This window comes from Zootoca vivipara, chromosome 14 (assembly GCF_963506605.1).
Source record: "Zootoca vivipara chromosome 14, rZooViv1.1, whole genome shotgun sequence".
Lineage (NCBI taxonomy): Eukaryota > Metazoa > Chordata > Lepidosauria > Squamata > Lacertidae > Zootoca > Zootoca vivipara.
The window spans coordinates 42,377,754-42,400,027 of NC_083289.1; the positions used below are offsets into that span (position 1 = coordinate 42,377,754).

The 22,274-nt window shown below is 47.3% G+C and overlaps 1 protein-coding gene across 1 annotated transcript in view; it reads right to left on the reverse strand.

The window, feature by feature from the left end:
- FAM20C (FAM20C golgi associated secretory pathway kinase) overlaps window positions 1–18,762 on the reverse strand; it is a 111,178-nt gene extending 92,416 nt beyond the window's left edge. The window contains exons 1-2 of the mRNA XM_035131633.2: window positions 16,586–18,762; window positions 1,860–2,038 (exon numbers count right to left, since the gene is read on the reverse strand). Coding sequence (XP_034987524.1) covers window positions 1,860–2,038; window positions 16,586–17,394 — 988 coding nt within the window. The 5' untranslated portion in view covers window positions 17,395–18,762. The remainder of the gene's footprint in view (window positions 1–1,859; window positions 2,039–16,585) is intronic.
- Between the last annotated feature and the right edge of the window lie 3,512 nt (window positions 18,763–22,274).

Below are 22,274 nucleotides of genomic sequence, written 5' to 3' on the forward strand. Positions count from 1 at the left end.
AGGGAAGAATAATCTCTATTGCTCCACCGACGTTTGCCGCTGGCCCTGCCCTGCACAGTATGCGGCCCTCCGGAATGTGGCCTACGGAGAAATGTGGCCCTAGTGCCCCCTTCGCATTTATTCCCACCAGGGAACCCCTTTTACTGGATTTTTCTCCAAAGGACATGTACATGTTTGAATTCTTTGTCCCTCCATAGCCTGGGTGGCACCCTGAGGCAGAAGCAAGAGAGGGCATGGGTCTCCTTTGAGTAGGAATGTTGGTAGGTTCAGCTGGTCAGGGAAGGTTGAGAGCTGCCGCATTTCCAAAACTGTACAGGACTGGCAAAGATGACAAGAGACAGGTTTGCTTCTCCACAGAGCCTGCTAGTGCTGAACTTCACAGCTCCCATCTGAGGCGGCAAATGTGCACTATGCATTTAGAGCTCCTGCCCCACCCCCACATCCTGGGAATTGTAGTTTAAGAGTGCTGAGAGTGGTCAAGAGGCTGTTTCCCTCAAACAACTACAAACTCCACAATGGTTTAACAATCAACTCCTCTTCCTAAGTAGCATTTGCAAATGTATTTCTCTGTGAGGGAAATACGGGTGTCTCCTAACAAATGTCTTAACAAACTACAGTTCCCAGGTTACCTCGGTGGATGCATCGTGAAGAGTTAAAGTGGTTATAAGAGCACTTTAAATGTGCAGTGCGGATGTGAACTGGGTTAAACAGACCACTTAAGGAGTACATTCTTCAAAACGTGCAAAAGTGGGGAGGTATAGATCAAAGTTAGGTGGCGAGATGGATCAATGAAACATGTTAACCACACGAGTCAAACGTTTCTAAACGGCTTCTCATGAAAGACCTACATTGGCTCCCAGTACGTTTCCGAGCACAATTCAAAGTGTTGGTGCTAACCTTTAAAGCCCTAAATGACCTCGGTCCAGTATACCTGAAGGAGCATCTCCACCCCCATTGTTCTGCCCGGACACTGAGGTCCAGTACCGAGGGCCTTCTGGCGGTTCCCTCGTTGCGAGAAGCCAAGTTGCAGGGAACCAGGCAGAGGGCCTTCTCAGTAGTGGCTCCCACCCTGTGGAATGCCCTCCCACTAGATATCCGAACATGCGTAGAAGCAACTTCCGGTGCCGCTCTGCCTGATTTCCGGTGCCCAGGCATGGGCGAAGCGGCACCGGAAGTCGCTTCTACGCATGTCTGGACATGTGTAGACGCGACTTCTGGTGCTGCGCTACCCATGTCTGGGCACCAGAAATTGGGCTGCGCCGGCACCCAAAATGGAGCCTCCCTGGCAGGTAGAAAATCCGGGGGATTTACGGGATTTTTTCCAATCCGGGCTGCCAGCGGGAAACGGTTTAAAATACGGGGTTTCCCACGAAAAACGGGATACTTGGCAGCTATGCTGAGGACTGGCAGCAAGCTACATTTGAAAGAAGAATGGGAAAAGCCAGTGCTCTTTGTCCATGAAAGCCCCTATCCCTGAGAAGTTTCTCATGTGTTTCCACCACCAAAGAGGCCCCATAAAGTTGCTGCCTCTCAGCTCCACACTATGGCTGCATTTTGCGACTAGACTCCTCTAAGGGTTATTCTTAGGAATTGCTTTTAAAGCCAATACAGAGCTGGCAGCAACTTTGCTTTAAAGCCAATTCAGAGCTAGCAGCACATTTGCTGTAAAGCCAATTCAGAGCTAGCAGTGGCTTCTCTTTAAAGCCTCCCAAAGCAGAAATAAACCTTATTGGAACCATCTTTTAGGAGCAGCCAGTATAAAACCAGATAAAATATCCCTCATCCACAAGCAGAAACAAAAAGAAGGAACAAATGATTTGCACAGTTTGCTGTTAGGAACTGCATGTTCATCAACCTACCGACACTTGTTATTTTCTGGGAGGCCAGGTCCTGAAGCAAGGCTCCGATTGCCGGGTTGTGTCTGGAATACAGTTCATATCGATTAATGCCAATGTGGAATTTGAGCCAGTTTGGATAGGAATCAATGGACGTTTCTCCAGTGGGTAGAAACTCTTCGTCTTCGTTGCCTTCGTTTTGCCTAGCAAAATAAAATAGAACAAGAGACGGGAGAAGATTAGGTTTCGTTAAAACGCCAGCAATGCACTTTGCAACATGTCAGTGAGGGAGAGGGGAAATTGGGGAGGGGAGCAAATGGGACGGATTCCAAGCCTGGGGAGGTGCCAAGAAAAGCAATAGGTCAGGGCAGCAATTCTTAAACTCTGTTGTACTGCAGATGAGTGTTCTGGCTTGCTTGTGTTGGAAGTGCAATGACAGAGATCATTCAATGTGTAACTTAGGTGTTGCTTCTGTTAGTGTTATAGTCAACCAGCCAAGAGGGGAACGAGTGATGGTGCTGCTTAGCACCAGACAGAGTGGCATGATGGCATGATGTTTGCTGAGATAGCAGATATTCTGATTGGCCGTATAGTTCCGAGGGAGCTTTTCCTCTGTGTGTTTGGTTTCATGTCTCCCTGCTATGTACAAGGCCTGAAGTTAAGTTGCCAGTGTGCAAAAGCTCTCTGTTTATTTCTCCTAAAATTATACACTAAACTATGCACTAAATAGTTTCCTCATTAAAGTGTTACCAGAGTTTTTTCTTTTCTCTCTGGGCTCTATCTGCATTACTTAAAGAGACTTTGCTAACAACCCTTCTTTGCATGATCCATGTTATCAATCTGGACCAAGTGAAGTTCCTAAACTGTCTTCAAAGACACCTCTACACAAAGTTCATAATCCTATAGCACCTCACAAAGCAAAATGAAAACATTGCCAAAAATGGTCCTAAACATTAATATTTGCCAGATCTACCTAAGAAAACTCTAGGCCTTGCTTTCCTGTGTCACCTTTCCTAATAAAACAGCAATCAACAGATGCCATGCTCTAGTTTTTCAAGGGAGAGGGGGGAAAAGGGTATCACCCTCACCACTTCATGACCAGAGGAGCAGAGTGTAGGGAGAGGGAGCTCCAAGTCTTAGTCGGCACCAAGGGAAGACTTCAAGGGCACCACTGTGCCCATAGGTGTCACGTTGGCAACCCCTAAGTAGACCCCCAAATAAATGTGAAAGAACTTAGAAACCTTCACCCCATCCCAAGAAGATTGATCTGGTCTTCAGGAGATCTTCTCACTCCACCCCTCATGATATGCCCCCCAAGTTGATTCACCTATCTCAGGGTTGTCCAAACTTTTTTCAAAGAGGACCAGATTTGATGAAGGGAACATGCGTGAGGGCCGACCAACATTGTTGACATTTTTTAGGATTGAAGTTGTTGAGTTTTTTTCTTTTTCTTTTCTTTTTTAGGATTTTACCCCAGGAACTAAACTGCCACAGGGGGCAGATTAAACCGGCAGGTGGGATTAGGCCCCCAAAACGGACTTTGGACATGCCTGACCTATCTCATTCCGATATGAATTGATCCCAAGGAAGGAAGACTCTTTTTAAAAAAGAGGGATGTGAAGTTACAAATATCGCCCATCTTGGTTGTCTGCCAGAGCAGGTATCACATACCACAATGCAACAGGGCCGTGTCAGTACATTTGGAAGGGGGTGCAGCTGGGTTAAGAATCATCTGCTCATGTTGGCAAATGTGGCATCCACAGAAGAAATCCAAAATGCCTTTTCAATATGAAGCAGAAGCTGGAGGCTGCAGAGTTATCAAGCTGCCATTCAGGACATGAGGATAACTCAAAAATCTCAGGGATGTGGGCAGGGGGAAATCCCCATTTAAGCAATCCATACTTGGAAATGGTTTTTCTTTGTGACCTTTGATGCCGATTCTCCTGTTTGCAAAAGAAGTTAATATTCTACTGCTCTCTCACATCCCTTTTCCCACTTTATATGTGTGTTTAACTTTTTGTTAGCTTTCAGGAGGGGGAAGGATCTGGCATGCGCAGTTTCAACATTTCATTTTATTCCCTGGGAAAGTTCCCATCCTGCTTCTGCCTTGTCAAAGGCTCTCCAAGGCAGCATATGGACAAAATTTTGAAACTGACAAAATATGCTGTCAGGATAACGAAAGACTAATACAGAAAGTGTAAAACACTTGGTAACAAGTAGCATCTTGGCAGCAAATGACCAGAGCAAATTCATTGGTCTTCCTTTGTTTAGCTCCTGCTGCCATTTCCCTCCCATCTCCAATTTTAGATTGTAAGCTCAACGGGGCATGGACCTAGTCTCTTGTATGGTGCAAAGCAAAATGAGCATTGAGGGTGCTGGGTAGATCAATTATAATTGCAATATATGTCTGCTTAACTTTCATCCAATCTCAAAACAAACAAACAGCATTGTTTTGGAGGTGTTTTTCGTACTTCCATGAGATTTCCAGTGTATATTGGGGGAGATTTTGAGCCCCAGAAAAAGTTTTGTGTCTTGTGCTTTCAGATCAAGTTTGCATGACAAAACCAGAGCCACAAAGCACTTATTCAGTGGGGGCAGAATTGTTCTGTGCAGTGAATGGTTGCCTCTGCTGTGCCCCTGGATCTGAGTAAACAACCCAATTTCGGATCCTTTAATAAGCCATTATTTTCATTTTCAATTACAAACAACAAAAGGTTAAAAGTGTTACGAAGAGAGAGTAAAATACTGTAAACCGTCTAGGGAAAAAAACCCTACATTTCAAGAGAAAACGAACATTAACGTTTTAAGGGGGAAGGGTGTTTCTCAGCCCATTAAGAAACCTTCAAGGTAACTGTCCTTGTTCCTCAAACAATATTATATGGTTCCTGCCAAGTTGTGTAAGAGCTTGCCCACTTAATTCAGCTAAGCCACAATTCATGAAACCCACGGGCCAAATGCAGTCCTTTGGCCCTTCCTCCCTGACCCACAAGACCAGGGGTCCCCAGACTACGGCCCGCGGGCCAGATGCGGCCCAATTGGCCTCCCAATCCGGCCCGCGACGACCCCCGCCGACCGCTCTTGCAGCGCGCTGCGGCGCCATTCCAGATCTGAAAAAAATTGCTGAAAATCGTTTCTGCGCATGCGTATGGGCCTCTCCCGACCCAGAAGAGGTCATTTCCGGTGCACTTCCGGGTCGGGGGAGGTGCACTTCCGGGTCGGGGAGGCCCATACGAATGCGCACAAACAATTCTCAGTGAATTTTTCCGGCCTGGAAGCGCGCCACCGCGCCAGTAAATGGGTGTGCGCATGCGCACTGGTGCGCACTCCCCCACCCTCCGGCCCACTGTGCGCGCACTCCCCCACCCTCCGGGCCGCCGTGCGATTGGCGCGGCGGGCACCGGCCCAAAGGCGGGTAAGTCTGGGGACCCCTGCACAAGACTCTCCCCAGGTCACACACCCTCGCAAACCACACCTCTCACCACCCTTGTTTTGCAGCCTCGAGTGTTTTTGCCTGGCTGGAATTTGTCTTTGCAATCTGCTTCGTGCTTGCCTATATAGAATAGGTGTGTGTGTGCGCACGCGCGTGGAAATTAACCTACAACACAAAGGTAGAAATAACATTAGTCGCTCCGTCCACTTTTGCCTCTGACCCTACCCCCCCTGGCATGTGGCCCCTGAAAGGTTGCTCAGGCAGAAATGTGGCCCTCGGGCTGCTACAGTTCCCCACCCCTGCCTGAGGTGCAAGAACTGTCCTGTGACGCAGTCTCAGATTACCGATACACGTATGCAGGGAGACAGGCTGTCTGGTCAGAAGGCTTTGGAAGGCAATTGTGCTACTTTATTGTTTGTTCTTACTACAAGGCAGAGCGAGAGGGAGATGGGTATTTCAGATAGATGCAGAGTCGACAGGGAATTTCTCCATTCCTTGCAGCAGCTCCTGTTTATTCCTATTAGGTTCAGGCAGGAGCAATCCCCAGTAAATTGTTGCCTTTATTTGAAACAGGGTTTCAAATTTTGCAAATCCATAGGCAACACAAAGCAATGAACATCTTCTAAGAAGTAAATTCCATTGAACTTAGTGGGACTTACTCCCCGGTGTGTGGTGGCAACCCAAGTACAGTACAGGCATAAAGAATAAATATTTTTTAAAGAAAAACAGGGAATTGTTTTAATATTAAAAAGCACTTTGCATACTGCCAGTTAATACACAAATACACAAACACCAACTCTGTGTTCAGATTCAAAAGTGCAGGTAAATAACTTATAACATTATCTTGTTTCAGCCCTTCTTGACACACTAGTAAGCCCTTTCTCAACTGCTGAGAAAATCAAAGTTTCCCGAATGACTGCATTTCAAAGCTTAGAAGCAACAATGTCAAAACCTTTAAAAAATAAATCCAAAGCAAGCTGAATTGCAGATGCTCTAGATGGAAAAGTGTGACAGGAATTCTCTCACATAACTAAACCACTACATTTTCTCTACAATATATTGGAAACACACACACACACACACACCAGAACTGTGATAGAAAACTTGCTAAAAGAAGATGTGTTTGCTATGATCTATAGAAGCTGGAGCCCCCCGGTGTTAAAAGATATTCGACTGGATATAAGGAATACAAGTGGACTTGTAAAAAAAATGGACCAGCTAGCTGTGGTCCATTTCCTGGTAACTCCATTCTGTTCTATTCCAATCCCTTCCTTAGAACAGCCAGTCAGCATTCTGTAGCCACTAAGCATGATTAGCCTTCATTGAGCGGTTGGTCTCAGGGTGTGTGTGTGTGTGTGTGTCTGTCTGTCTGTCTGTCTGTCTGTCTGTCTGTCTGTCTGTCTGTCTTGCTCTCTTTCACACACACACACACAGACACACACATAAACATTTGCCATATTGATCCAAACGGCAAGGCTGGGTGGCGCAGGGCGCCAGGCCACCAGGGGGGGCACCACGCTGCCGTGCCCGCAGCAGCCGCGCTGCGCCCGCCAGACAGCCCACGCTGGGAAACGGGGCGGGGGGGCGCCGGAGGGATCTTCGCACCACGGCACCAGGGCGCCAGATATGCTTAAGACGGCCCTGGGTCCAAATATAAGCCATCCCTGAATATAAGCCCTTAACATGAGATTGCTTTGAAAAGAAATATACCGGTACTGTATATACAATCACTCTCCAGAATCAACTATTGGTTTTTGCAATATAAAAACAACGTATGCAACTCCTGACTCGTCTGACAATGAATAACTCACCCAGTGCCACCCAGGTTGATACTTTTAACTAAAACTACAAAAGTATACAAAAGTTCCTCATGGTTCCTGGGGTCTCATCTTAAATCACAGCTTCTCCACCTGGAAGAACTCAGGTTCCATAATACCCAGGTTTGGTGCCTATATGTAGACACGCATACCCCTAATGGGTTTTGTTGTTGATGATGATGATTTGGGAAATCTTGGGCTTCCCCTTGACCATGCGGACACCCCCACCTTTTGCCTTGGGAAGGATGCCTTGGAGAATGAGTTCTCCACCAGGAGAGAGGTTGATTTGGCATCCCTGCCAAAATTGACTCTGACCTAATTCCTCAGTGGTGCACTTTTGGGATAATGATTTTTATTCATTTCTTAAAAGTGTCTTTCATCCAGTTCTGAGCTTTCAGGCTGGACTGGTTGCAATCCTACCCACGAGTACTCACAAGTAAGGCATACCAGATTCAATAGGCCTCGCTCCCAGAGAAAAGTGGTGTTCGGACTGCAGCCTTCACTAGCCTTTTGGGAACATGAAATAGAAGAAGTACTCTGCCGGATCATGCCAAGGCCCATCCTATCCAGCAGTCTGTTTTCACAATGTCCAACCCCTGGGAAGCCAGCAAGCAGAATCTGAGTGCCGTATCGTTCTCTTCCTACTTGCAATTATCAGAAGCTGGAATTCAGTAGATGTAGAGCGTGGCCCTCCTGGTCCAATTGGAGGATCCCTAGTTCCCTTTTCATGTGTGATGAGATAAAAAGGGAGAAGAACAGGGTTCAGCACCTTCATCCTGCCCTTCCTGAGGGAGTCTGCCTAGAGACCTCATTACTATCATTTAGGCGCCAGGCAAAAAACATTCCTGTTTTCCCAGGCTTTGAAGAACTGCTAATGTAAGCGTTCCGAAACTCAGAGCCGTTTGATTTTACCATCTGCTTAAATTGGCTGTTGCTGCTTTAAGTTTGTTTTTAATTTGCTGCATTAGGGTTTTTTTTTTTTGTAGGTTTTCTCTTACTGCGTTCTGAGTTGTGTTTGGGTGCAACTCAGCTGGCAGAAGAGGGGTTTTGCATGGGGTTAAAACAGACAAAAGAGTTGGGGACCTCCATATTCCCAGACTATCCCTGTACTTTTAACCTCTCTCTCTCTCTCTCTTTGATATTAGAATGATATTCTTAGGTTGCCCCCTGTTTTCCTGCTCCTGCTCCTCTCCCTCCCTCCCTGAGAAAACAAGGGAGTAAGTATGGGTGCCTTGTTCTGTCTAGTTCATAGAATTGTAGAGCTGGAAGGGGCCCTATGGGTCACCAAGTCAACCCTCTGCAATGCAGGAATCTCAACTAAAACATCCAAGACAGATGGCCACCCAACCTCTGGAACTAGACACCTTTTCTGTCCAAGTTATTTATTTCCTACAATAAACAACTTTATTTCATTTTTTACGTGCAGGCATTTATGTGTATGTGTGTGACTGCAACGGGCAAAATCTACTCTCTAACCAAGATTCACTAGTTTAAATGCTGCTCACTCTGTGTACTAAAAGGGTTCCAACAGGTAATAAACCTTGTTATCCTATTAAATCGTTTATTTTCAATGGTACTTTTTCCTCCTGTCGGCCAGCCTGGCAACAACAACAAACAAACAAACATACATCTATGTTGAAGAAGGTGCATGATATAAATGATGGAAATAAAAAATAAATAGGGTCCAGATGAGAGGGCAACGATGGTTTTTATGAGTTGCACAGCAAAGGGAGCCTCCAATACTTAGGCCACCTCATGAGAAGAGAAGACTCCCTGGAAAAGACCCTGATGGGAAAGATAGAGGGCACAAGGAGAAGGGGACCAGCTGGACCATAAAGAAGGCTGATCGCTGAAGAATTGATGCTTTTGAATTATGGTGCTGGAGGAGACTCTTGAGAGTCCCATGGACTGCAAGAAGATCAAACCTATCCATTCTTAAGGAAATCAGCCCTGAGTGCTCATTGGAAGGACATATCCTGAAGCTGAGGCTCCAATACTTTGGCCACCTCATGAGAAGAGAAGACTCCCTGGAAAAGACCCTGATGTTGGGAAAGATGGAGGGCACAAGGAGAAGGGGATGACAGAGGACGAGATGGTTGGACAGTGTTCTTGAAGCTACCAACATGAATTTGACCAAACTGCAGGAGGCAGTGGAAGACAGGAGTGCCTGGCGTGCTCTGGTCCATGGGGTCACGAAGAGTCGGACATGACTAAACGACTAAACAACAACAGCAGCAGCAAAGGGATGGGAGTGAGGAGTAGTTTCAGCACACACACACACACAAAACATATACCAGAAAGAATTATGATGGGCAAAGCCACACCAGGCAAAATCCTCCCGTCTGGCCATCACCTCAGGCTGCATGCACTTGGGGGGTGCCTTCTTGAAATCAGCTGGATCTAAGTAGACATGTTTAGGCTTGCATCTTTAAAGGCCTTCTCAGCTACAGTAGTTCACCTATTGGCACTGCCTTATACAGACCATCGGGTCCACTTATCCAATGACCAGCCCGGCTCTCCAGAATTTCAGAGAGGATACATTCCTAGCCCTACCTAGAGATGCCAGAGACTGGAACTGGGGGTTTCTGCATGCAAAGCAGTTGCTGTACCGCTTATCTGGGGCTGAAAGAGGGTTGGGAGAAGGGCTGGATTTAGGTTTGATGAGGCCCCAAGCTACTGAAGGTAATGGGGCCCTTCATATGCCCAGCTGTCCTTTGTCAACAACAAATTGTCGCTGTTTTTTTTTTTTTTTTAAATATATGCTATATGGTAATTTAGGGACCTAATAGGTATCTAAAGCCATTTGCACATGTTGCCATGCAACCAGTCCATGCAGAATGGAGAGTTTCGATATTTTAGGGAGCAGGCTAGCAGGCGGGGCCCATTACTTACATCATAGGAGCCTACACAACACAAAACACTGTTGGCTGTATGTAGGTTTTATTTTATTTGGTTTTTATCTTATATTTGGGAAATGTACATCCAGGTTTTTTTCCTTTAAATTTTTTTGGGTTCCCCAAGAGATTGGGGCCTTAAGCCAGGGGTCCCCAAACTAAGGCCCGGGGGCCGGATGCAGCCCAATCGCCTTCTAAATCCAGCCCGTGGACAGTCTGGGAATCAGCATGTTTTTACATGAGTAGACTGTGTGCTTTTATTTAAAATGCATCTCTGGGTTATTTGTGGGGCCTGCCTGATGTTTTTACATGAGTAGACTGTGTGCTTTTATTTAAAATGCATCTCTGGGTTATTTGTGGGGCATGGGAATTTGTTCATTTTTTTTTCCAAAATATAGTCCGGCCCCCCACAAGGTCTGAGGGACAGTTTGCTGACCCCTGCCTTAAGCTATAGCTTGTTTAGCTTATATGTAAATCCGGCACTGGTTTGGAGCCTCATCTAGTGGGCGCCAGGCTGAGGAAAGCTGCTGTAAAAGGGTGGAGGGGGCATCCTTGGGACTATGCGTCCAACGTGGAGGGGGAGCGGAGATAAATAAGCAAGCTGCCTCAATATATAATGCACCTACAGTAACAGGGACATGCGGGGAAATAAGAAATGTGTGTGACACCACCTTGAGCTCCTTGGAGGACAGATGGGAAAGATATGTAACAGATGCATATATCAAAGGCCCTGCCATTTTAAGGGACAATATGAGGAGAGCCAGGTGGGACCCAGGTGGCGCTGTGGTTAAACCACTGAGCCTAGGGCTTGCTGATCAGAAGGTCGGCAGTTCGAATCCCTGTGACGGGGTGAGCTCCCGTTGCTTGGTCCCAGCTCCTGCCAACCTAGCAGTTCGAAAGCACGTCAAAATGCAAGTAGATAAATAGGAACCGCTACAGCGGGAAGGTAAACGGCGTTTCCATGTGCTGCTCTGGTTTGCCAGAAGCGGCTTTGTCATGCTGGCAACATGACCTGGAAGCTGTACGCCGGCTCCCTCGGCCAATAATGCGAGATGAGCGCGGAACCCCAGAGTCGGTCACGACTGGACCTAATGGTCAGGGGTCCCTTTACCTTTACCTTTACCTATGAGGAGAGCAGGGGTCGAGAGAGGAGTTAAGAAAAGAGCCTGCCTCCCTGGCCTTGCATATCCAATAAGTCATCCCTCTGTACAGTGGTACCTCTGGTTAAGAACTTCATTCGTTCTGGAGGTCCGTTCTTAACCTGAAACTGTTCCACTGTAGCTAATGGGGCCTCCCGCTGCCGTCGCGCGATTTCTGTTCTCATCCTGAAGCAAAGTTCTTAACCCGAGGTACTATTCCTGGGTTAGCGGAGTCTGTAACCTGAAGCGCCTGTAACTCGAGGCTGTATTAAGGGAAAGGGGAACTAGTTCAATCAGAACCACTGTATTAAGGGAAAGGGGAACTAGTTCAATCGGAATAAAGGCTAAACAAGAAGGAGGACCCAGCAATTGCCCCCAGCAATATAAAAAGAGTTACCCACCCGTATTCATTTTTTATGAATGCATTGTTTAACAACAGGGAAGGGAAAATCCTGAACGAGGCCACAAAAGGAGGGAAGGTACAGCTCACACCTTTTGTTACATATCTATGTCTTTGGGGCTACAATTTATCACGTGACATTTGCATATACAAAAAGGGCATCTTTGTTGGGTAGTGTGTAAATGGACAAATTACTTTTGTGGGGAGAGGGAATGGAAGCTTGCACCTTACCCAGTAGGATCCCTGATGCTTTCGGGGTATCTGAAGAAGTGTGCATGCACACAAAAGCTCATGCTCATGACAAACTTAGTTGGTCTCTAAGGTGCTACTACTGCAGGGGTCCCCAAACTAAGGCCCAGGGGCCGGATGCGGCACAATCGCCTTCTAAATCCGGCCCACGGATGGTCTGGGAATCAGCGTGTTTTTACATGAGTAGAATGTGTCCTTTTATTTAAAATGTATCTCTGGGTTATTTGTGGGGCGTAGGAAGTCATTCATTTTTTTTCCTCAAAATATAGTCCGCCCCCCCCCCACAAGGTCTGAGGGACAGTGGACCGGCCCCCTGCTGAAAAAGTTTGCTGACCCCTGTGCTACAGGAAGGAATTTTTCTATTTTATTTTGATTTTGATTTTTTTAAAAGAGAGCCAGTGTGGTACTGTGGTTAGAGTGTCTGACTAGCATAAGAGACCAAGGTTTGAATCTCCACCCGGCCACGAAGCTCACTGGGTGAGCTTGAGCCTGTCACTCACCCTCAGCCTAACCTACCTCACAGGGTTGTTGTGAGGTTGAAACGGGGAGACGGAGAACTAAGGCCATCACCTTGAACTCCTTGGAGGAACAAGTGGGTTAGAAACGCAGTAAGCAAAGCATCGAATGGATGTCTGAATACCAACCGCTAGAAATCACAAAGGGGGGGAGGGAGTGCTCTTTCACTCAGGTCTTGCTCTTAGGCTTCCCATAGGTTTCTGGCTGGCCACAGTGAGAACAGGATGCGACTTTGGCCTGATCCAGCTCCTGATACTCTCACTTGGAGATGGACCCTAGAATTGGACATCGGGGGGGGGGATTTGCTCATGCACTTGCTTTTATCTTTATAACAACAACTCCTACAATGCAATCCTAAGGGGTGGGAAGAGCCTTTGCAAACAGTGCTTAGACCATCTGCAATTCTTTCAGCTTTGGAAGTTAGCACTACAGCCCTACAGATGTCTATCCAAAGGGGCTCACTCTCAGTGAGTATAGGACTACAGGATCAATCGGCAAATGACCAGAGCATTAAGAGCTCTGCTGGATCAGACCAATGGCCCATCTAGTCCAGCATCCTGTTCTCAAAGTGGCCCACAAGTGGGACCAGAGCTCAGAAGCACTTTTCCCACTCCTGTGGTTTGCAACAACTGGCATACAGAAGCATTAATGTCTCCGACTGTGGTGGCAGAGTATAACCGTCTGGGCCAGTAGCCATTAATAGCCTTCCTCTCCATGGACTCGTCTAATCCTCTTTGAAAGCCACCCAAACCCGTGACCATCACTGCTTCCTGTGAGGACAAGATCTAGTGGTTTTACCAAATATCTGGAAAACGGGATCTAGTACAGTATAGTAGTGGTCAGTGTTAGAAACTGAGATGTGAAAGCTAGGAGCTGAACGGCACCTTAAACCTAGGTTACGGGCGCAACAACAGAATGTCTAGGCACTCTTTTTTATAAGAATACAGAGCTGGAAAATGAATGAATTGCAGCTAAAATATTATGTTCATTTTCCACATGGTCTTGTCCTTCCCCTGCCCACCCCTTTAATATTCTTTAAGATGGTCTCTTCTCCAGTCTTCTTCAGAGGGTAGCAGGAAGTGGGGAGCCAGAGTAAGGTCCACCTTTCCTTCCACTCTGCAGTTTTAATCTGGGATCTTAGGCGCAATACTGCACCCAGAGCTCAGAAAAGGGTTGCGCTAATGAAATTCCCTGTTGCAAAATGCGCCTAGAACAATGGGCGTTTCGAACACTGGAAGTGGTAGTAGTGGCAGTGGGTAAGCATGTCAGTATGGTTATCTCAAATTCTCTGCATCCTGCCAGGGTGTGTCTGGGCTTAAATCTGCAGGAGTTCTCTCAGCATTTTAAATTATTGGACAATATACTAAAACCGCCATCCCTGGTTTTGTTTTTTTTAAAAGAGAAAGTGGAAGGCAGAAGCCTGAAAAAATTGGGGGTGGGGGGTGAGAGAGAAAGATACACCTTTTTTTCTAACATCCCTTGCTCTGTTCAGGAGCTCACTAGCACAATCCTGTACAGGTCTACTCAGAAGTAAATCCCCCTATGTTTGATGGGGCTTATTTCCAGGTTTTTAAGCTAGAAAGACATCCTATATACCAGTAATTAAAATAAAGCCATTCATTCAGCAGTTCCAACAAAGGGCTGGAGGTGAGTAGATTATACACTGACAAAGGCAGAGGAGGAAAGAGATGGGATTGGAAATACTGTACTTCCTATTTCACCATCACCTCTTCATCTTTGGTGGATGAGATTAGCAGGCTCCATTCACAAAAATCGTGGGGTTTTTTTATAGAAAGGTTCCTGGGAAGGGAAGGCTGGCTGTGGTGGAAGTCGTAACATCTATCCAGTTCCTCTTCCTGTGGTTAATTAAATCTGGCACCTCTACTGAAATAAAATCCTCCAAATTCTATTTTCTCTACCTAACAAGGGGGTATACATGGACTGGGCTGGGGGATCACTGACAGGTGGGTAGACCAGGCATCCCCAAACTTCGGCCCTCCAGATGTTTTGGACTACAATTCCCACCATCCCTGACCACTGGTCCTGTTGGCTAGGGATCATGGGAGTTGTAGGCCAAAACATCTGGAGGGCCGCAGTTTGGGGATGCCTGGGGTAGACCCTGAATTGCTCATCTCCTCCTTCTGATTCCTAGTTATTTGTCTTTTGGGTAGATTAACTCTGCGAACCCATTTCAGCTCAGATGAAACAATCTAACAAACCTTCTTCTCAATGACAGGATTTTTTAAAACACTGTATCTCACCTTCCTTTTTTGGGAGGAGGGGGGGTAACAATTCTGATTGCAGAGAGACACAGAGGGGACCATATCAGGAAGTTCAAAGTGATATTTTAAAAGACATTGGCCTGTGTTGTTTTTTAAAGACCCACTATCCATTATCTGTTGTTTGGAGGTGGGGGCAGTACAAGTGGGAGACTCAGTAAGAGAGAGGGAAGACCTGGCAATTCTGCCTATTCAGTTTTTGGTTGGGTGGGCAAGACATCTCCAGATGCTATCTTTAAAGGAAAACATAGCCATTTTGCCCCCTGAGATCCTTATCTATTTCTATGGTGGGGGGAATCAAAGAAGGGGTTTAACAAAAACCAAAGCTACCTTTCACAACGCACAGAGTGCTCTCTCAGAAACATTATCTCTGCGTTATTTATTTGGGGGGAGGGGAGGTAAACCAAGATTCCTTCATTTTTACAACAGCTGGAGAAGAGAATTATCCTTCACAGGAGCAACTTACTGAGAAAGCAGCATTATAGAATACACTCTGGTTGGTTGGTTTGTTTTCTGGAAGGGTGACAGTCAGTAAAATATTTGTATTTGTTAATGTTAGCCTTGGCATCAAAAATTGCAAAACCAGGAGCAGGGGAGAAGTGGGGGGGGGAGTGCGGGAGGGGGTTGAGAGAGACACCAGCCATTGCTATCTCAGGGTAAGTTATCTAGTTTAATAAGGGAGTGTCAATCACTGTAAGACTCTTATGAGGGGCATTAACTGCTGCAAGACTCTTACCTACATATTTTAGGTTTGAAGGGCGGAGAAAATCAAAAGGGGGGTCATCAGCTAATGCAGTTACAGAATTCGACTCATATTTTTTGTAGGGTGTGTGAGGCCTTTTAAAAAATAAATTAATGGGGGTAGCCAATGCAAGACTTGCCCATATTTTTTTATAAGGGAGGAAGATTTCTGAAATGTTGTCACTGCTACTAGGACTTCTGCATTTTATTCTTGGGATGGGGCGGGGAGGGCAGTAAAAGTCAAGAGGAGACTCTTACCCATTTTTGTTAAGGAAGGAGCTGATAATTTTTGGAAAGAGCTGAGGCTCTCTTAGAAAGACCCATTCCCTGTTTTATTTGCAGGGTGGGTGGGCAGGCTGTCAATGTAAGATTCTCTTTTTCTTCTCTATAAGAAGGGAAGGCAAGAATCAGCAAGGTTCCACCAACATCAGCTAATACTTTTTGCCCTCTTCCCTCTATGCTGCTGCTACTGAAGTGTATGGGTGGGGGGGGGGCTTGTCAGCCCATGCAAGCTTCTCTTCCAGTCTTCAGGCAGGGAAGGGGGAGATCTTAAACTCTGAGGGTGGAGAAGGGGCGGCAGCAGCACCAGCCCACCCTTTCTCAGAAAGACTCTCTCCCTATTTTAATTTTAGGGGAAAGAAGAGAATCAACCAACGCTGCCTGTTCTTCAGGAGAGAACCAGAAGGGGCAAAAACTCCCCTCCCTATTTAATTGGGGGGGGGGCAGAGAATCACTCAATGCAAGAATATGAACGGGCAAAGAAAGACACCGGTGCGGAAGGGGTGGGGGTGGGCGCAGAGAATCAATTAGGGCAAGCAAGGCTCTTTTAAGGATTGCTCCTAAGCCGAAAAGGCCACTTCAGGCAACGCTCCCTTAGACCCCCCCCCCACTCCTCTATTTTGGACGGCGCGGTGGGGCGTCACCTAAAGCCAAAGCCACTTCTCTCCTCCCCATCCTCCAGCAGCCCCCAACCCCAATTCAGTGCCTTGCACAGGGGGGGGGCGCAACTAACCGGATTTTATTTTATTTTTTTGCCCCGGGTGAAGCCTCCAGAGGGGCGGTATTGAGACTCCCAGCCTGTGTGTGCGCGCGAGCGCGCGCAAATGCGCATGGGGAGTGTGCCAACCTGGGTCTTTGCCCCGGGTGAAAGAAAGCCTAGTTTCACTCCTACCCTAGACACCCCCCCCCACACACACACTCCTCTATTTTCGGCGGCGGCGGGGCGGGGCGTCTTCCAAAGCCTCTTTTCCCTCCCCCCCACCCCAGCAGCAACCCCCCAACTCACCATTCCTGATTCTCCGCCGCTTTGGGGTTGAATCGGATGTCGCTGTTGACGCTGAACAGGACGTCCTGGTCTCCCAGCGGCGGGACAGGCAGCTTGTACAGCGGGTGCTCGAAGAGAGCCGCCAGCTTGGAGAAATACGCGCCTTCCTCGTCCCCGTCCTCCTCCTCGTAGCCCGGCTGCTGGCGAGGCCGGTGGCCTCCCAGGCGGTTCCCCGGCTGCTGCTGCTGCTGCCTCCTCTTGCTCGGCTGGCCGTGGCGCAGCTCCCCATCTTGGATGAGCGCTTTCTGGGTCAGACCCGGCCCCTTGGGCTGCTGCTTCTCCTGCTGCGCGCGCTTGAAGGCTTCGGCCCGCTCCGAGGCGCCTTTCTCCAGCGAGTGCGAGCTCACGTTGGAGCTGGGGTCGCTGCTGAAGTCTTGCAGGATCCGCAGCGTGTGCTTGCTAGGCCAGCCCGCGGCTGCAGCGGCAGCCTCCGAGGCGCCGGCCCTCTCCGCGGGCGCAGCAGCAGCCGCCGCCGCCTGCTGCTGCTGCTGCTCGGGCAGCTCCGGAGCCGGCGCCCAGCCCCGCGCGCCTTCCTTCTCCCCGGCTCGGCTGGCTGCAGCGGCGGCCGCGGCGTGCGAGCAGGAGCAGCCCGCGTTGGCGCTGCCTCCACCGGCTCCGCCAGCGCCGCCTCTGCCGTCTCCGGCTCCGTCGGCGCCCGCCGCCCGCTTCTCCAGCTTGGGCAGCAAGTCGATCATGATATGCATGGTGCAGGCGATGAGGAACACCATCAGGATAAGGATCCGGAATTTGCGCACCAAAATCATCTTCATGGCTCGGTGGAAAGGAGGAGGAAATAAATATAGAGTTTGGGGGTTATTTGGAAATAAATATATTCAGGGACCCAGAAAGGCTGGCTGGAGTTGGGTGAGCTTTTTCACAGAAAAAGAAACACAAAAGCGTCGGGACTTCCCGGTCCGGTCCAGCCAGTCATTTCCAGAAATAAATAATTCGGTTTTTCTTTACCCCCCGCTCGCACCAGGCAAGTCTTTTTTAAAACCGAGGAGCAGCCGGCGACGGAAGCAGCAGCAGCAGGAGCATCGCGATCTGTAGAGTTGCAAATTAAATCTTTTTAAAAAGTCCTCGGAGCACCCCACGATCGGACGGGTTTAATGCAGGAAGGGGTCAAAACAGATGCAAAAAATAAAGAGGGAGTCGGATGTTGGACGTGACCTCCCCGAATGCACACAACATCGGCCTCTTTTTGCCTTTAGGGGGGAAAAGGAGGGAGTAAGAAGCCAAGGGAAATAAAGGCAAAGAAATCAGGAGCATTTAAAAAAAGAATTAAATTAAATTAAAAAGGTAACGGGGTGGATGACGAGATTTCAGAAAAGGACCATAAAAGAGCGGGGTGATGGTGGAGAAGGAATCAGCCCAGTATTTTTTCTGGTCCTCTGTTCGAGCTTCTCTTTTCCTTCCAGGTTCTCTGCAAAAAAACGAGCGAGGCGGCTGCTGGAAAAAGGCAGGAGGCGAAAAATCTTCCTGCCTTCTCTCTCTCTCTGTTCTCTGGCCGTTTTCTCTTCGCGCTCGCTCGCTCGCTCTCTCCCTCTCTCTGCGCGACTGTTTCAAAACATTGGCTGGACGCTGGTTTTTTTCTTTAACATGTTTCTTTCCGGAGCTTCCTTCCAGCGCTTGGGCGAGAGCGATCGGCTCATCCAGGAATTGGGTAGCGAGAGGAGGGGAGGCCGGTGAAAGGACAGAGGTTTTCTCTTAAAAAATAAGTCAGAGCAGGGGAAAAGAAAAAAGAAAACCCGCACTATATATATAGCAAAAATGCAATACTGTCATTTGCTCCAAAGAGGGGGGGGGGGAGAGACAAAGAAATAATAACCTCCCAGATGACCCAAAATAGAGAATTTAAATAGGGTGGTGCGGGGAGGGGGGCGAATTAGAAGGGGGGGGGGAATAAAAGATCTATAGAAGCATCACATTCAATAGCGGTCCTTCTTGGAGCAAGGCAGCAGCTGGGGTTGTATCCGCGCTGGGCTGTGCGGATCTGCTTTTCGTGGGTAGGAAGAAGAAGAAGGGGGTAAATAAATGTGAAAAGGCAAAAAGGGAAAGGGGGGAGGAGAGAGAGAGAGCGCTCGGAGGGAGCGTTTGGCAGGTGCAGCGCGGTTCCCCCCTTGCAGCCACACTGAATGCAGCAGATTGGCTGGCCGCGAGAGGAGGAGGCAGCGCCTGCCTTCGGTGGGTGTGTTAAAATATTATGAGCAAGCCATCCACCCAGACGTCATAGTTAAGAGATTGGCTAAATAAATGCTACAGTGATAGTAACAGGAAAACCTCAGCCCAAAAGCTGTCCCTCTCTCTCCTTTTCCCCAGTATCTCTCTCGTTTTTACTGCAGATCCAACTAGGGCAAAAAGAGGGCGTCTTTTTCTCAAAGGTTTGAGGAGGGGAAGGCGCTGGTAGCAGGGGAGAGGGAGAGAGGGAGAGGAAAGGAAGAAAATCTATGATTGCAAAGTATGAGGGCAGTCTGGCTGCGTCGGATCAGAGGGACTTGAATTATTATTGTAATATTTTTTTTTGCTGTTGTCATCGTCTGCATCACACAGAGCACATTTCGCAAATGAAACGCAAAGGAGAACTGCAACTGGCTCCTTTTGCAAGGTCATTATTTTGGTTTGGGTTTTGTTTTGTTTTTTACAGAGGGATGAGAGATGCACACAAATAGTCTAGGGTGTGTGTGTGTGCGCGCGTGCATTTAATGCAAAAATAATCAATCCATAAATGCACACATAATTGCTCCCATAGCAGCTCTCCAGGGTTAAGTAGGCACACCAGGCCAGATTTTATTGCGGTTTCTGTATGCAGTGACTGCAAGACAAATCCAAAAGCCACTGGAATGAACCTGAGTGTTAGGTCAGGAATAGCCAACGTGGTGCACTCCTGATGATTTTGGACCCTGATTCCCATCTGATACCAAGTGTCCCTGTTTCCCAGTGACATTCTTAGATTTACAGAAGCGTTCCCAGTTTCTGATTTGATCCCTGAACACCCCACTTTTCCTTAGGACAGTGATGGGCAACCTTTTGAGCTTGGTGTGTTAAAATTCGCCAAAAAAACCGAGCATAACTCGGGTGGTGTGTCACTTCAAGAAAAAAACCATAATTTCGTGATATTTATAGTTTAAATAACAAAAATGTATAATTGTAATATATAAACAAAAAACTAATTATTTAACCAGACCAAACACAAAGTGCCCAGAATTGTTGAGCTTTTGGGGGGGAGCTGCTGACCAAAGTTTTGGAGGTTTTTTGGGGGGCTGCAAAAGTTGCTTTGCTTTTTTGGGGGGTGCCCCAAAGCTGCTGCGCTTTTGGGGGGGAAGAGAACAGAAATAAATGACAAATAATACCTTCGCTGGAACTAACACGCAGCACCAACATAGTCTGCCAAAGCGCCAAAAAACCCCAGCACAGAACGGGTTAAAAAATGAACACTGTTACACCCAATCATCGTCTGCCAAAGCGCCAGAAAAAACAGCACAGAAAGGGTTAAAAAACCAATCTCTGGCTACCAGCAGCAGCAACAACAACAAAGGATCTGGGGTTTTGACCACCGGAGACAAGCTGTAGCGTGAGGAGGAGTGGGAGAACAAATAGGGGGGGGGGGACAACAACAACAGTGATTGGGCCGATGGGGCGCGTGCCAGCAGTGAGGGCTCTGTATGTCACGTCTGACACGCGTGTTATAGGTTTGCCATCACTGCCTTAGGACGCTCCTATTTTCATCGGAGAAATGTTGGAGGGTATGGAGTTATCTGCCCCCCCCCCAGCCACCTGAAGGCAGCCCTGTATAGGGAAGCTTTTTGATGTTTAATGTTTTATTGTGTTTTTCTATACCGTATGTTGGAAGCCGCCCAGAGTGCCTGGGGCAACCATTCAGATGGGTGGGGTATAAATAGTATAAGAGAATAGGATGTCCCTATTTCATCAGAGAAATGTTGGGGGGTTATGTCATCTGCCCCAGCAAGCATGTCCAGACTTTGCACACTCACACTTTCCTGTCTATCATCCATCCTGTTAAGCAAGAGCCTCTATCAGAGTTGAGGGCACATAACAGCCAGGAAAAAACCTCAAGAAGGCTGTGATGTAAGGCCAGGGAGGGGTGTGGCTTGGGAAAAGACGGTGTGGCTTGCATCTCAAGGGCCAGATAGAGAGGCTTGGAGGGCCGCAATTAAGCCCCATGGGTTTAGCTTCCCCAAACATGCAATGAATGAAGATAATGTTGCAGAATATGCCCATATAGCACAAGTGGTGGTCCCCCCCCCCAAAAGTTTTTATTAGTTTTCCAATATTCCCCCGATAATAGCTGAATTATAACAATATCAATTAATTGTAGCATAGTGGTTTAATGCCTGCAGGTCCTTGGTTGAAATGTCAGTTTAGTCTTCAACACACTGGGTAGGTCTCCCTCTGCAATGTGCGGCTAACATAAATTGCCTACTTTAATTTGTTATGGGGATTATCGAGACAATAATATATACATGGCATTTATATAGATGCCTCTGCGCCCTCATCCCTTCCGATGAAGGTTTGATATGCTTTTGATGAGCAGAACTCAGTTCGGGGGGGGGGGGGAGGCGGAACATAACTATTTCTTTTTAGGGATTAAGCTCAACGTCTTCTCCCGTGACTTTCCCAAACTGTTTCACGCTCTCAGTTTCTGCTGTGTCAGATGAATATTATTACCCTTGATAATGCTTCTCCTATTATAAACACAAGGAAATAATGAGCTCTTAATGGAATTGCTTGCCATTAATATGGTTTTTTTGCTAGCTGATAAATGTAATAAAATGAACTCTTTCGTATAGGGTGGCACCTACTGTGATTTATCATTATTTTTTTGCCTGGAAACCGTTCCTGTTCTCTTTCTCTCTTCCTCTTTCCCCTCTGCCCCCGCATTATTGATATGAGCAGCTATAATCAGCAAGTCTGGTGCGTGATCTTGTGACTGAACAACAGATATTACGTATTATAGAAATGTAACACAGACAACTGTTTACAACTGACATTTGCTTGTAAGATTGACAACCAGTGTTCTTTTAAGGAGCAGAAGTTTTTTTTGTGGCAGGTACCTAGTAGGTATCTTATTTTGGCAGAAGTGGGTGGTAGTTGCAGGAATCTTCTGTAACTTTTATTTTATTGGGGGAGGGCGGAATTGAATGAAATTCACAGGCAACGTTGCCCCTTCTGAGTCGAAGAATCCTGCCCAATTCCAAAAAAGATAATTGTCATGGTTTTTCTGCTGGGGCAGCCATCACCTTGGGGAGGGAAGAATTAATCACTTAATCTTCCACGGCATTTTCAGGACGATTGGTCTGAAATTTTCAGCTATGAAAGAGGTTCCCCTGGGTAAGAAACCTGCTACATTTCAGACAAATCAGCCCAGTGACTTTTGTACTAGGTACCTTTAATGTGGTTTTTCTTGGGGCAGGGGTGGGGAGAGGAAGACTAGAAAGGATTCACTTTGGGATAACATCTTTCCCTCTGACGACAAGCTATACTTGTCAGTTACCGCAGAGCTACCCCTATGCGTCCTCCCCATTCTGATATTCTCTCTTTCTTCACCATGGTGTGATTACTCAAATGCTAAGCTTGGAGAAATTGCTTTTAGTGGGCACTTGTCTGCAGCATTTTTGGATACCTGGATCAT